This window comes from Schistocerca americana, chromosome 7 (genome assembly GCF_021461395.2).
Source record: "Schistocerca americana isolate TAMUIC-IGC-003095 chromosome 7, iqSchAmer2.1, whole genome shotgun sequence".
NCBI lineage: Eukaryota > Metazoa > Arthropoda > Insecta > Orthoptera > Acrididae > Schistocerca > Schistocerca americana.
In genome coordinates, this window is record NC_060125.1 from 111,075,201 (window position 1) to 111,090,829 (window position 15,629).

Here is a 15,629-nt window from a genome sequence, read left to right on the forward strand (position 1 = left end):
TCAGCCTGCAGGCCCCTGTTACACCCCCAGATCGCAACGGGCACTGTGTTGTGGTGTGAGTGCGAGCAGTCAGAATGTTAGCCCCCAACGCGCAGTTATCAGTCCCCGATCAGCTCCTTCCACGCCATCGTCTAGCGCCTCCAGTTAACGCTGATTGCAACGAGCTACGTTGCAGCACGTAAAGAAGTAATAAATGCGCCCTACGGGATTCAGCACTCGTATAGTGTTTCCCATGCAGCTAATTAGTGCTATTTATAGTTAAGTATACACGTTCCAAACACCTCAGAGTCGGATACTCACGATACCTAAGTATTACAATTACAAACAACTTAAATTGGGAGGAACACATAGAAAATGTTGTGGGGAAGGCTAACCAAAGACTGTGTTTTATTGGCAGGACACTTAGAAAATGTAACAGACCTGCTAAGGAGACTGCCTATACTACGTCCTCTTTAAGAATACTTCTGCGTGGTGTGGGATCCTTACCAGATAGAACTGATGGAGTACATCGAAAAAGTTCAAAGGAAGGCAGCACGTTTTGTATTATCACGAAATATGAGAGAGTATCACAGAAATGATACAGGATTTGGGCTGGACATCATTAAAAGAAGGGCGTTTTTCGTTGCGACGGAATCTTCTCACGAAATTCCAATCACCAACTTTCTGCTCCGAATGCGAAAATATTTTGTTGACACCGACTTACATAGGGAGGAACTTATCACCAAGATAAAATAAGGGAAATCAGAGCTCGTACGGAAAGATATAGGTGTTCATTCTTCCCGTGCACTGTACGAGATTGGAATAATAGAGAATTGTGAAGGTGGTTCGATAAACCCTCTGCCAGGCACTTGAATGTGATTTGCAGAGTATCCATGTAGATGTAGATGTAGATGTAGACTGCCGGCCGGTGTGGCCAAGCGGTTCTAGGCGCTTCAGTCTGGAACCGCGCGACCGCTACGGTCGCAGGTTCGAATCCTGCCTCGGTCATGGATGTGTGTGATGTCCTTAGGTTAGTTAGGTTTAAGTAGTTCTAAGTTCTAGGGACTGATGACCTCAGAAGTTAAGTCCCATAGAGCTCAGAGCCATTTGAACCATAGAATGTTCTGTCTTTCAGCATACTTTAATTTTTTTAAAGTTTTTCATGCGAGATATGCACTCTGAAACAGCATTTTTGCGAAACTGAGAGTCATTGTTTTTTTCTGAAGAATGTCGATAAACAGTTCAGTCTTTAAAAACATTACTTGAAAAACAGAGGGAATAAAACTAACCTGCTACCGTAGCGGTCGCGCGGACCCAGACTGTAGCGCCTAGAACCGCTCGGACACCCCGGCCGGCTAGAACATTCTATGTTCTTGGTGAGTTCAAGATACATTACTCAGTATACAAGCAGGCAAAATTCTGATCATAGAAAATAACGGCTGAAGATTACGGAAGATTATGCAGAGGTTGCGTTTCCAGTCACTTTATAAGCATACACACGGCCAAATATTAAGGCACACAATGCATAACAAGGTGTTACCATAACTGCAAACTCGTACGATAATTAGAATGATAAAAATGCACTCAGGTACAGACAGACACTGGGCGTAAGAGAATACAAAGAACGAATATGGGAAGTAAAACCCTCTACGTGTGCTAGAACACGCGTCGAATTACCGATTTGTCGTTATGCGCTTGAAGATTCGAGGGAATCAACTAGTAGAAATTCCACGCCCATAATACGCCCAAAATGAGGCTTTGAATTTAACGGGTAACGCAAATAACAAGGGTTGTAAACCTGTTGCCAAACATACTGGGTGCTGAGAAACAGTCTGATAAGTTAGTAAAGATGTTGCAGAGGAGGTGCGCTGGGAAATAATTGTTAAGAGAAGACATCGATGTATTGCGCCGTTTCCGGGTTAATTAGAACTCACTTAACCGATCAGGCCGTTGTGCTCACAAAGCCATAATGAGGCCATAATGAGGATCGACCCGAGCAAAAGGCTGCGCTATACTCTATGCTTTTCTTAACAATTATTTCTCAGCACGGCCTACCCTACAACACCCTTGCAAGCCACTGGACTCGCATTCGGGAGGACGACGGTTCAATCCCGTGTCCGGCCATACTGATTTAGGTTTTCCGTGATTTCCCTAAATCGCTCCAGGCAAATGCCGGGATGGTTCCTTTCAAAGGGCACGGCCGATTTCCTTCCCCATCCGCCCCTAATCCGATGAGACCGATGACCTCGCTGTCTGGTCTCCTCCCCCAAAAACCAACCAAACCCTTGCAAGCTTTCAGACCGTTTTGTTTTTCTTTATTGATTTTCAATTCCCCCCGAAGGGGGCGGGCTGGCAGCAGCTTACTACGCTGCTCTACAGCCTACAGACTTTTGTTTAAAAAAAGGGAAGAAGAAAGAAACAAGAAGAAACAGGCTATAAAATGGTGATTTAAAGTGGAAAATGGTGTAAAAATACGGAAAGTTAAAACAGAAAGCAAAAGGGAATGGCAATGTTGATAAAATACACAGAAATCATAGTAGACACACAATTAAAAAGCATGGCGACAGTCTGGTTTCTGTTCGCAAGTGATAAAAAGCACACCCAGCGACAGTATGATGGCTGTTCGCTACACTTCTCAAAAGACACAACACGGAGCACGCACTGGAAAAACACACTGTAAAACACTGCACGAAAAAGGAGGCACAAAGATGGCACTCCCGATCCAAGGCAGATGGGTGGGGGGGGACCTGGAGTAGGGGGAAAAACAAGGAGGGAGGAGAGGAAAAAACGAAAAAGGGGGCGGGGGCAAGGAGGGAGAGGACTAATAAAGGGGGAGAAGGGCAGACGCGAGACGGAATGAGAGGAGGCAGAGGAGGGAAATGTAAAAGGATTCGGGGGAGAGAAGGGGTCGAAGGGGTCAAAGAGAGGGGAGGTGTGGAAGAAAGAGGATGGAAGGGGGGGAGAGGGAACCCGGGAAAAGGACAGAGGAAAGGAGGGGGATCAGACTGTTTCTGACCGCCCTGTTTATATAACTGCAGTGGTGGTAAGTTACCATAGCTTCCAGCACAGTCAGTCTGGGAAAACTTCCCTCCCTTGTGTTCTCCAGTGGCGGAGTATGGGCCTAAATTCTAGGGAGACCTTCCCTTCCGTTTTAATGTTCACACACCTAGCGTTCCGAATGACCGCTTCTACTGCTAGTGTTACCATTTAGGCGGCGGCGACGACGACGACTACCTCTACCATACTACTGCTACTAATATACTACCCTTTACGGATGCATCCAGGGAATTAATCCCTGCAGAACTCCCTGAAAAGAACCGTGTTGTAATCGTGAAAACGAAACTCAGTGGAGATACGCGTAATTGGTTCGAGTAACAAAACCTTGCGAAATTTTAGATTAGTTTTAGGCTGAATACTGGTCATACGATATGCTAGTCTAGTGGGAATTCTTCGATTCTCCTCCATACCAACCAGGCCGAGAAAAGAATATGAGATATTAGTGTGACAAACTGTGCAGGAAATTTGTAAACATAAAAGGTTTAGGAACGTAAGGACGTCTACTACAATGCTGCTCAGAAAATTGTCTTGGAAAGTCCGAGGTCACATCAGTGTAGGACAATACGATTGTAAAATAACAAAATTTTTGATAAAGATGGGTGAACTCGGTAAGATGTATTGAAACAACAAGAACCAGTACAATAATAGTACAAATTTTCATGAAGATAACTGTTTGGGTTAACGGTCCCATCAACAGGGGCAGCGTTATTACTGCAATAATAATAGAATAACCAACAACAACAATGTAATGCGTTAAAGGATACAACAGATTTTTGCCTAATCAATGATACGTGGAATTATTTGGCGGTTCGTTTTACAGTAAACAAAGTCAACTAAATAACATTGATTCCTTCAACAGCGTTAAAAATATTGTACCAATGGCAAATAATGGAGCACCTTGGGAAAAACATGCTGACGTGGTCTGCGATAATTCCAATCTGTCCTCCGATATGTCGACGAAACTTTTAACACTGAATGTGGATACAGCCGAATTAGTACCTTCATTTGATCTCTCTCAGAGAAAAAATGTCCAGATCCTGTGAACAGTAGAGTTCCTATAACTAATAATAAATGAACCTCAAACAGAGGTAAATCGAGGATGGAATGTAACAGTATTATGAAAGGCAACGTTGTTACTCGCCATATGGTGGAGATACTGAGTCGTAGATAGGCACAACAGAAATACTGTCACAGAATAAGCTTTCAGTCAACAAGGCCTTTGTCAAAAATAGACGACAGACACACACACACACACACACACACACACACACACACACACACACACACATGACTCCAGTCTCTGGCAGCTGAAGCCACACTTCGAGCAGCAGCAGCAGTGCATGATAGGAGTGACAACTGGGTGGGGGTAGAGAGCAAGCTGGGGTGGAGAGGAGAAGAGATAGCAGGGTAGGGGTGAGGGACAGTGAAGTACTGCTGGGGAGCATGCAGGGGCGAGTTGGAGAGAGGGTATGGCAGCTAGGTGCAGTCGGAAGGTTAGACAGTGGGCAGGGGACAGGTGGGGGGAGGGGGGCACTGGAAAAGGAGAGAAGTAAAAAGACTGGGTGTGTTTGTGCAATGAGGGCTGTGTAGTGTTGCAATGGGAACAGAGAAGGAGCTGGATAGGTGAGGTCAATGACTAACGAAGGTTGAGGCCAGGAGGTTCCGGGAATGTAGGATATACTGTGGGGAGTTCTCACTTGCACAATTCAGAAAACCTGGTGATGGTTGTAAGGATCCATATGGCAAAGGCTGTGAAGCAGTCATTGAAATGAAGGATGTCTTGTTAGGCGGTGTGCTCAGCAAGAGGATGGTCCACTTTTTTCTTGGCCACAGTTTGTCAGTGGCCATTCATGCAGACAGACACCTTGTTCATTGTCATGCCCACATAGAATGCATCACAGTTTTTGCAGCTTAGCTTGTAGATCACATGACTGGTTTCACAGATGGCCCTGCCCTTGATAGGATTGGTGATGTTTGTGACCAGACTGGAGCAGATGGTCGTGGGAGGACATATGGGACAAGTCTTGCACATAGGTCTATTACAGGGATATAAGCCATGAGATAAGGGGTTGGTAGTAAGGGTTGTGTCGCGTTGGAGGAGTATATTGTGATGTTCAGTGGACAGTGCAATACCACTGTGGAAAGGGTTGGAAGGATAGTGGGCAGGACATTTCTTATTTCAGGGCACGATGAAAGGGAGTCAAAACCATGGTGGAGAATGTAATTCAGTTGCCCCAGTCCTGGCTGGTACTCATTTAGGAGGGGAATACTCCTCTGTAGCAGGACGGTGAGACTTTGGGAGGTAGTGAGCGACTGGAAAGATACGGCATGGGAGATTTCTTTTTGTACAAGGTTGGGAGGATAATTACAGTCTGTGAAGGCCCCAGAGTTACCCTCGTCACTGCAGATGTGATGACTGCAAGTGGCTAGGCTGTATAGAAGGGACTTTTTGGTATGGAACTGGTGGCAGCTGTCGAAGTGGAGATATTGCTGGTGGTTAGTAGGTTTGATATTGACAGGGGTGCCAATGTAGCCATCTTTGAGGTGGAGGTCTATTATCGCATATACTAACAAAACCAACCAAAGTCATTTGATGTCAGAGTGTTGCTAAACTATTGAGACTTTCTTTGTCCACTTAACATGACTGAGGTAACGAACCACATTTGATGTCAGAATATAACATCATATCTTTAGCACATTAAGAACTGAACACATGATGCTTTAAAGTTTCATTCCGTTTTTGCATCAAGACAATTTAATGCAGACTGTTGGTAAATAAATAAAGTTTTAGAAGGATGTGGTAGGCATGAGGAAAGTAAGCGATGCAGATTAAACATAAAAGGTTGTTTATTTCAAACCATGGCAGGAAGTCTCAAGTGTTCTTTTTCCAGTGCTTTTCGATGTGTCTCCCTCAATCCCATTATTTTTCTTTTTTACAGTAATTTTTTAAAATAATGTTTACAGCACACCATATAATTTCCCTTCTTATGTCTTCTACATTGTGTTGATGACAGCAATTTTCATATAATATTTCACTAGTTATGACAGTTCAGTAAATAAATTCGGCTGTTACTCCACTTGGATTTTGTAATTTCACGAAGGAACCTTTCATGAGTAACTTTTGGAGAATGGCATAGGTGTATGAAACTATTAACACAGAAATGCTTCCTCTGTCTAAGTGTCTAATCAAACTAAACTACACAACAGATGTCATACACTTGTGAAGTATCAGATAATCTTTGCACTCTAGAATATGAAGTTTACTGAGCAATGAGTGGCAACAGAAATCCACAATATTTGTTAATATTTGCTAATAAAGCAAAACAGAAACCATAGTGACCTCTGAGAATATATTATCTGCGCTCAGGAAGTCAACAGTACAAAGTGATACGGTTAATTTCAAAATATTTTGAAATTGTTTTTTCTTTTTCAAGTTATGTGCAATCCAATAAGGACAAAAAGTTACTCTCATCAAAATCAAACCATTTATTTAAATATTTCAGACTAATTTCATATATATGTCTGGATTCTTCCAGTTGTGTTTTTCTTTTTCACCTGGGATCAGGTCTTCCAATTTATCTAGCAACTGTTGCACCTAATAACCAAAAAACAAATCATTTATCCTATGTTCTAACTGCATTTTATTTCCACCATCACACAGTCTACTCCACAAATTGTCAGTTCATTTTTCTCTAAGTTGAGAACACACTTCGCAAAAATGTCAGTTAAGTGCAAGGAAAATTGTAGATATAATTCCACTAAAATAAGTTGTTTTCCTGAACCAGACATAGCTATCAAGTTGTTTTTAATGAAGCTGGGGCAATCATCTAATCTAGAAAAGTATGATATAACTGCAGGAAGATTTTTAAAAATCTTTCTATGGCATTCTTTAGAACAACAAAGCATTATATTCTATATTAACAAACTGAAAGAAATCTTTCAACTGAGGTATCCTTTAACTGAATTTGAGAAATAGTTGAAAGTCTTAATTACTAACATTTCAGTACCTATTGACATAGCGTTCATACAAGATTTACAGCAATTATGGACTATATGTGTGCAGCAGTATGATTTCACTATAGCACGATTTTCCTTTTCTAAGTGAACATAAACAGAGTTAATCTTCCCATAGTTTGCATTTGTATTGTCTGCAATAAAACTTGAAACCTGGGGCCACTTCAACTCCTTTACAAGATCTGCTCAGACATTTCAGATGAAGATTCACCAGAGTCCTCATAAAAATCTAGAATTCTATGGTACACGCCTTCTTGCACATCAACGAACCTTACACAAATAGGATAACACTGTTGATTACTTTTGTTGGAAGCGTCAAACTCCACACCAAAAAACTTATTTTTCAGTTTCTGAGTTCAATTATTGATGCTATTTGGTCCCAAAACACTAGTAATTAATGCCTCATATTTTGTTTTACCATTTTATTTGCAATTGTCGAATCTGGGAATAACTGAGAATATATTTTTAAATGCAGTCAGTGCTGGCATAGCTAAGATGATGTTTAACTGTGTGAAATGCGAATGTAAGCTCAGACGCTGTTATCTGAAAACGAAAAAAGGAGCTCTAACAATAGCATCTTTTTATAATTGCCTAAAAAGGTATTATTATCTTGAAAATGTTGAAATTAGCATGCATCTACTACATACCGTGTGTGCTTCAACGGAGTCCGGTGTGGTTTGTACCGATGTTAAGCGTTTACATTTGTGGTTGACAATGTTAAAATGATGACTAACATCAGTTAACGCCGCCGTGTGAAATCGAAAATCCCTCTCCAGCTTTTCCAAGACGTAAGGTACAGCTTGCTTTGTGTATATTTCCTGGAACTGGCCGCAATGATGGAAATTCTACTTCCCAACGATGCACTTGCAATCTTCTATTCCGGTATGTGCTGGTTTGAGTATCTGATCTTCTTTTCGTAGAATTCGTCACAGTCCCATCCATTTCGAAGAGACTACTTCCACAAAGAAATAAGTTGTAAAGCGTAATATATACGATGGCTTGCGATAAAGCGTTGAACCTGCTGCCGAAATGGACGAAACAATGTGCCTTGTTGCATGGAGTGCAAATACAGCTTGTTCACAAAAACAAGAAAAATTCTGAGGGGGACGACAAGCCGCACTTCCGTCACGCAGTGGCAGTACTGCACTCGAACTTACTCACCGGTCTCAATGTAGGCCCAAGCAAGGCTGCAATCAGAACTGATAGTTTCATGTCGAATCACGGTGCTTTATTGTTCCTAATTCCGCGTCATAGACAATTCGAAATTGAAAAGAGCCAGTACTAAAACTTACATTTTGGAAATAAAAAGAACGCACCACAACAATCACTTAGCAATGACTACAACTCAAGGTTCTGTGTTGGATCGCTGAGGTTGGCAGCTGTCGACACAAAACATGAGCAGGCCGAAGTCGACCGATTCTGCCGCGCCAGAACAAGGCAGACCTCTCTGATCTCTTTGTTAACAGACTGCACACAACGCAGTTCTGCTTCTGACGTCACATCCGTCTCACTCTCAGTTGAGCTGCCATCACGTGCGCGCCCTTGCATGACAAACGTAATCTGCATCGTAATATTTGGTACTGGAAGATTAAAAAAATGTAAGTCATTAGGCCTCGTGTTCAAAATTGGAACATTTGGCGTACGGTTAGAGATTTGCACCGTACCCGGAAGAAAGCGGGAAAATTCGATATTGTTCCGGCTAAAACCGTACGTCTGGGAACCCTAATTACAACCGACAATGCAATGCTCTCGTCGTCTCGTTTGTGAAACAAATACCCACGACTGATCACTGTTTTATGGTGGATACTACTTCAGGAAAGGTCATAATAATATCATTAACTAATAACAAACGCTTTGCAACATCATTATTACCTAAATTAAAACACATGAAATACTTGCCAAAAAAAATTGATCGTTTTTGTCCAAAATTGAATTTTCACTTTAATTTACCAGTAGTTTGAAGTTACTTTTACTTTACACTGTCTCTACTTATATAATATACATTAAATGACTTCGCAATTGCAAACAAGGACTAGCATCAGTTGCAGACAATGATAAGCTGTGCCGGACCGGGACTCCAACTCGGATTTCCCGCTTATTGGGAACGGTCGCCTGACTATTTGGCTACCCATGCACGACTCACAGCCGGACCCACACGTCGTCAACCGTGCGTATACGACCTGCACTCGTACATCCATTACGTGTATTCCGGTACAGGTCAGACATTGTACTTGGAAAGTCACTTACCTGGCTTCAACAGATAAATACGATATTGCAGTGCTTGTATTATTCTGATTAAGAGGCAAAGTTCCTTTGGACATGCACTGCGCCGACTACAGCCCGCACATAGTCACATTTAAGGTATATAGTAAGTGCAATTTAATTTCTCATAGTGGAAATATTATCTCTTTTCCTAGAAATTCACTCTGCAATAACGGTGAAAGAATAGGATCCTAACGAGGGTTGGTGAATAAGGATAATGAGTAGAATACAAGTTTTCAGAATGAGATTTTCACTCTGCAGCGGAGTGTGCGCTGATATGAAACTTCCTGGCATATTAAAACTGTGTGCCGGACCGAGACTCGAACTCGGGACCTTTGCCTTTCGCAGGCGAGTGCTCTACGAACTGAGCTACCTAAGCACGACTCAGGTCCTTTCCTCTCAGCTCTACTTCCGCTAGTACCTCGTCTACTACCTTCCAAACTTCACTGACGGAAGTATATCTGTGAGGAGGGGACGTGAGTCGTGCTTGGGTAGCTCAGTTGGTAGAGCACTTTGCCCGGGAAAGGCAAAGGTCCCGAGTTCTAGTCTCGGTCCGGCACACAGTTTTAATCTGCCAGGAAGTTTCATATCAGCGCACATTTCGCTGCAAAGTGAATATCTCAATGTGGGAACATCCCCCAGGCTGTGGCTAAGCCATGTCTCCGCAATATCCTTGCTTCCAGGAGTGCTAGTTCTGCAAGGTTCGCAGGAGAGCTTCTGTAAAGTTTGGAAGGTAGGAGACGAGGTACTGGCAGAAGTAAAGCTGTGAGGACGGGACGTGAGTCGTGCTTGGGTAGCTCAGATGGTAGAGCACTTGCCCGCGAAAGGCAAAGGTCCCGAGTTCGAGTCTCGGTCCGGCACTCAGTTTTAATCTGCCAGAAAGTTTCAGAATACAAGTTAGTTACGATTTGACTAGAAATACTGTAATGTTGAAAATATTGCGTCCACGACGCAGGCAAGCCCATATACACAACTGATAAACTAATTAGCTCGATCTTGCTTCGAAGTGAGCTGCAAGTGGTGCGATGTTATGCATTATGCGGGAATAATGATAACGGCCTCTTCTTCAACAACGAGTAACCATTAACTTTAGCCGTACGGTGTTCTTCTTCCAGTTTCTCAACTACCAGTTCTTATTGCATGCTTCGTACTGTGCCCAGATACGTGCTCGCTCATCTATTTACAGTGCCTTGTCATACTCGAAACACCATTTCGACAATACACACTCCATTAAGGGCTTGAGCGCCGCCACACTTTGTCCACGTTTCACCACAGTCAACTTGCAAGTTGGAACTAACTTATCACTGGTGGCTCCTCTCTCTGCACGCACTGGTGCCCAACGATATTACTCCAATACACGAAACATATTCTTTGAATATTACGTAATACGAATTTCCATGTGTTTTTCAGCTTTTCTACAATATTACCTCCCATGGTTTTTCATAAATATATTACGATTTTTTAAAGTGATGAACACTAAAAAAACTAAGAAAGTATGTACATATACGCAAACCTGCATTAAATTTGCAATTAATGGATAGGTAATTGTGATGTAGTGCTACTGTCGTGACCATCCAAGGGAAGAGGATGAAGGTCAGTGAAATCGCAAGTCGACGTCACGGTTGCAATCGCCCACATGAAGGCGTGATGCTGTCCCACTCTATAAGGCAGGACAGGTGGCGATCTGAGCATTTCTGAGGACAGAGCAGGGTACTGGTCAGGTACAAGTATTCCGGAACGAACATCACAGCACACACGGGTCTGCTTAGTCACTGAACCGCGAGACAGTGGAAGCGTATCGCCTTGTCGGATGAAAGCGTTTTTTGTTACACCAGATGGATGATCGTGCCTAGGCACGCCATCACCCAGAAGTACGGCTGCTCGAAACATGCAGTGCGCCAAGTATGCAGGCTGGAGAGAGCTGTACTTTGTCATGAGGGCATTCAACGGAGTTTCTGTGGCACTAATGACACTAATGTACTACATCAACATAAACGGGAACCACCTGCACACTTTTGTGTTTGATTTCTTACCTGACGTCGGCGTCATTTTCCAGCAGGAAATTGTCCGTGTCAGCGACCAGAATGTTGCTACAGTGGTTTGAGGACCAGTATAGTGAACTCACATTGACGACTTAGCCACCAAATTCACCTAATTCGAACCCAATGGAACCAGTCTGGAGCGCTATCTGGTACCATCTATGAGACCACAAACCATCGGCTCATGGGATAAGACAACTGCGTGCTCGGTGCGTAGACGTCCGGTGCCACGTCCTCTGAAAACATACGAAGTACTTGTCGAATCCATGACACGCTTGGCCTCCCATGTATTGCGTTCCAGAAGTGGATCAGCATACTTTGAAGGATTTGATCATAACCCTTTGGCTCGTCAGTGCGTGCGTGCGTGCGTGTGCGTGTGTGTGTGTGTGTGTGTGTGTGTGTGTGTGTGTGTGTGTGTGTACATTAGAACTGGTGTTTCTCAGACCGTTAATCTCAAAGGGTGGGTGCCCACAGTTTTATATATATGTGTTTAACTCCTTTTTATGGCAAACATTACTTGCAGGAGCAGCGTTATGTATAGCGTTATTTCAAACTAAAATGAACCGGTGACAAAAAATTTCATCACTAACTGTGTCTTCTTCTAATCAGTCGATAGCTTTTCTAACCTAACAGACACAGACACATTTAAAGGGGGTAGGACGTCTAACGGGCCGACTTTGAGCAGGAGAGGCATCACAGGACATTTTAATTTCCAGTGTCAATAACATTACAAATAAATTCATAAAACTTTGTCAGGATTCAGGATTCACACTCATTGCAGTGGAAGTTCGAAAACATAACAAAATAATATTTTTCTTACGTGCGAAATTTCATCATTTTTTCACTTACTAATGGCTGCATTTGTTGATATAGGTACACTTTTCTTTATAAGTTAGAGAGATTCTTCGATGTAGTTTGCACAACATACATACCATACTCACAGGTGTATGAAACTCTAGAATTTATTTAACTTATGAAAAAACGAAAGAACTGTTATATTTTAAACTTCACATCTAGAAAAAACACAAATTTTATAGTTAATTACCTCAGTTTTTACCACAGTTTTTAATAGATTTGGAAAATTCTAGAGTTTCATACACTTTTAAGTATGGTTTGTATGCTGTGCAAAATTCATTGAAGAATCTCTCTTACTTGTGAAGAAAACTGTACCTATAGCAACAAATACTGCCATCAGTAAGTGAAAAAAATGATGAAATTTCACATGTAAAAAAAATCATTTTGTTGTGTTTTCGAACTTCCACTCCTATGAGTGTGAATTCTGAATCCTTCCTGGTCATGCTGACAAAGTTTTATGAATTTATTTGTAAAAGTTATAGACAGTGGAAATTAAAATGTCCTGTGGTGCCTCTCCTGCTCCAAGTCGGCCCGTTTGGCGTCCTACCCCCCTTGAATTTGTATGAACGTTCATCCACACATAATTCTGTTTACCAAATTTTGTGGTGTGAATACTATTTGCACTAGGAAGCACCAAAAAATTTTTGTTACTGGACATGTTGTTATTGTTGAGCTCAGCTCTCCTCATTAGTCTATCCTGTGCAGGTCTCCTCATCCCTCAATAATTGCTGAGACTTCATCCATTTGAACCTCCTTATATATACCAGACAACAGTAAATATGAGCTAAGTAACTAACACTTGATTCATTTTATTTCAGATCGCCGAGGACGCCTTTCAGGAATTGTCACTCTTGATGCGCCTTGACCTGTCAAATAATGAGATCGTCGACATATTTGAGGACACATTCGTTTTCAACAAGAATTTAAGGTTTCTTGTGTTGGATGGGAACCCACTCCATGTGCCTTCCTCGGATCCGTTGTTGCTTTCGACGTCTTTAGGGAGCCTTTCAATTCGAGGGTGCGGCATAGCATCCGTGAACAGCCAGACCTTCGGTGGTGTTCCAGAACTGTACGAGATACGTATGATGGACAACCCATTGACTGAATTTCCAAGTGAGGCCATAAGTTCCCTGGAGAGGTTGTGCTCCATTGACGTAGAACCAAGAGACAAAATTTCCAAGAGTTTTGGCTTAAAAGAAATACTCATTATCAGTGGTGTGACATTAGTCATGGCTACTGTACTTATAGGAGTCTATAAAATCTGTAAAACTCTTGTGTGCCTCTGCAGGAGGAAGAAAGAAGTTGTACTAAGGGAAAGCCGCCTTAATCCTACCAACCACACAAGTAGTAGTGGATGGACAGAGGCACCAGTACCACTGTATGAAGAGATAGGTGATCGCCAGATGGGCGACAGACGTAGTGGTTATCAGATCCTCAGCCAGAGGGAGTTACACATACCAGCGCATGGATATCCTGGGTATGTCTATAATGGCATAGATTTCCCTAGGTCGTCACATTGTGAACGCTACTCATACGTTGGCAATGTCGGTCTGTACTCACCGACCACCAACTATCATCGGTCGACTGAGCGGTTGCCTCTACCTCCACCGTACGAGAATATTGGTAGGTCCACGCTGCCTTCACGTCATGAGAGTGTTGCAACCTCTACAAGTGACCTACACACTTCGGTAGCATCTGATGATGTAAATGTATGAACAGTTAACGTTGAGAATATAAGTAAGTATGCTTTGGGAGGATGAATCCTGAAGACACTCTCAGGGAACACACATGAACAACCAAGGGAGTCCCCTAGCTTTTAGCCACCCGAGCACAGTATTTTAAAACCAGTATACGTATCTAAAATATTTTTAAAAAACATTAAAGGTAAAAACTGAAGTGTAGTATTCAATGAATTTGTCAAATCTAAAATAATTCTGGGCTACTTTAGGGGCCGAGGTAGAAGTCTGTTCAAATTTCGCAGCGAAACTCTGAAAAGTAGTCCCGCAAGCGAATACCATTGGGCGTCGTTGCTCCTTGTCGATTATTAAAAAAATTCCCATTGATGGACGAGCAACTGTATGGTGTGTTGGCGTCCGTGGCGTGAGTATTGGTACATAGGCATCCCATAGTGCTCTATATGCATTGCAGCAAATGTAACACAGTAATGATCCAGTTATACAACACAAACTGCTCCTTCTTCAACAGCAGGTGGAGTCGCCATCATTCTGCTGGGTATCAGGGGATGTGGTAATCTGTTGAAATGAGCAAACACCTAAGGAGGTCTGCTAGAAACGCAGCCAGTCATTTCATTGTGGAATTGGAGACACACGCAATTTTAGGAAGAAGAGTGTCTGGCCTTGGGGAACAATGGCCTTCAGCAGATGAAGCCGACTATCCAACCAATTCATACCACATCCTGATCGGTGAAATGGGGTAAAGTGCCTTGACCTACCTTTCAACGGAGATCTATCCCCTAACACATGGGTTCATTACTCCAGAGACATGATTCCCCCTCCCCCGCCCCCCCCCCCCTCCATTAACATCATGTTTTAGCGGCATTGTAACAAAACGGAAATGGTCGGCATAATTTTAATAATATAACTGATCATTTATGTAAGTACTGATCTAAGCTCATTTTATGTCAAATTGTTGCTATTTGATTATGTTCATCAAAACTGATGCAATCTTATGTGTAACATTATAAATATAGTTAATTTAATTTATGGCGCAAAATTATTCACATTCTATGAAAACATAAAACCATAAAATATTGAAATTATTATTTGATTATATTTAATTTTGTTACCCACAGGGACACAGCACAAGAACTGATTGATAATGTGATGTCATGAACTTACAAGTATATTAATTTACAATAAAAATAACTATTTAAACATAAATATCTCACATAAATATGTAAATAGAAACAATAAGCTCATGCCAACCAATACTGAGTTCCCTGCAGCTCTCAGCCAAACAGAGCGCCTCACTTAAAATTTAGAAATATTTATCACAAGTAAAATTGCAGCGTGATGATATTTTATTCTGTACTCAGTAGTACTTCATTTCTCTCTCTCTCTCGTTGTGTGTGTGTATTTGTTTGTGTGTGTGTGTGTGTGTGTGTGTGTGTGTGTGCGTGCCTGTTTGTTTATGTGTGCAAGTGTGTTGCTACAAATGTTACCAGAAAGTGTAAGCCTAAGGTTACTAGGACGTAACGTAACTTAGTACTGTATGAGAACATTAACTGAAAATTTCATTTTACTCGACCTTGAAGTGTTTTAAAACAACTGTGTCTTAAAGGCGCAACTTGTGCAGGATAAATGTGTCTGCCACCTGTTGCCCCGTATAACTCGAAGAACTGCGTCGTCATCGCCTCATCTGGATTGCTGAAAATTTCTTCAGAAGATAAATCAAAGTAGTGCA

The 15,629-nt window shown here is 42.1% G+C and overlaps 1 protein-coding gene across 1 annotated transcript in view; it reads left to right on the top strand.

Annotated features, from left to right (window-relative positions):
• The window catches only part of LOC124622751, a 40,619-nt gene extending 25,907 nt beyond the window's left edge, over positions 1-14,712 (top strand). Inside the window, exon 2 of the mRNA XM_047148539.1 lies at positions 13,025-14,712. Within this exon, the coding sequence (XP_047004495.1) occupies positions 13,025-13,921 (897 nt within the window). The 3' untranslated portion in view covers positions 13,922-14,712. The remainder of the gene's footprint in view (positions 1-13,024) is intronic.
• The last annotated feature ends 917 nt before the right edge of the window (positions 14,713-15,629 follow it).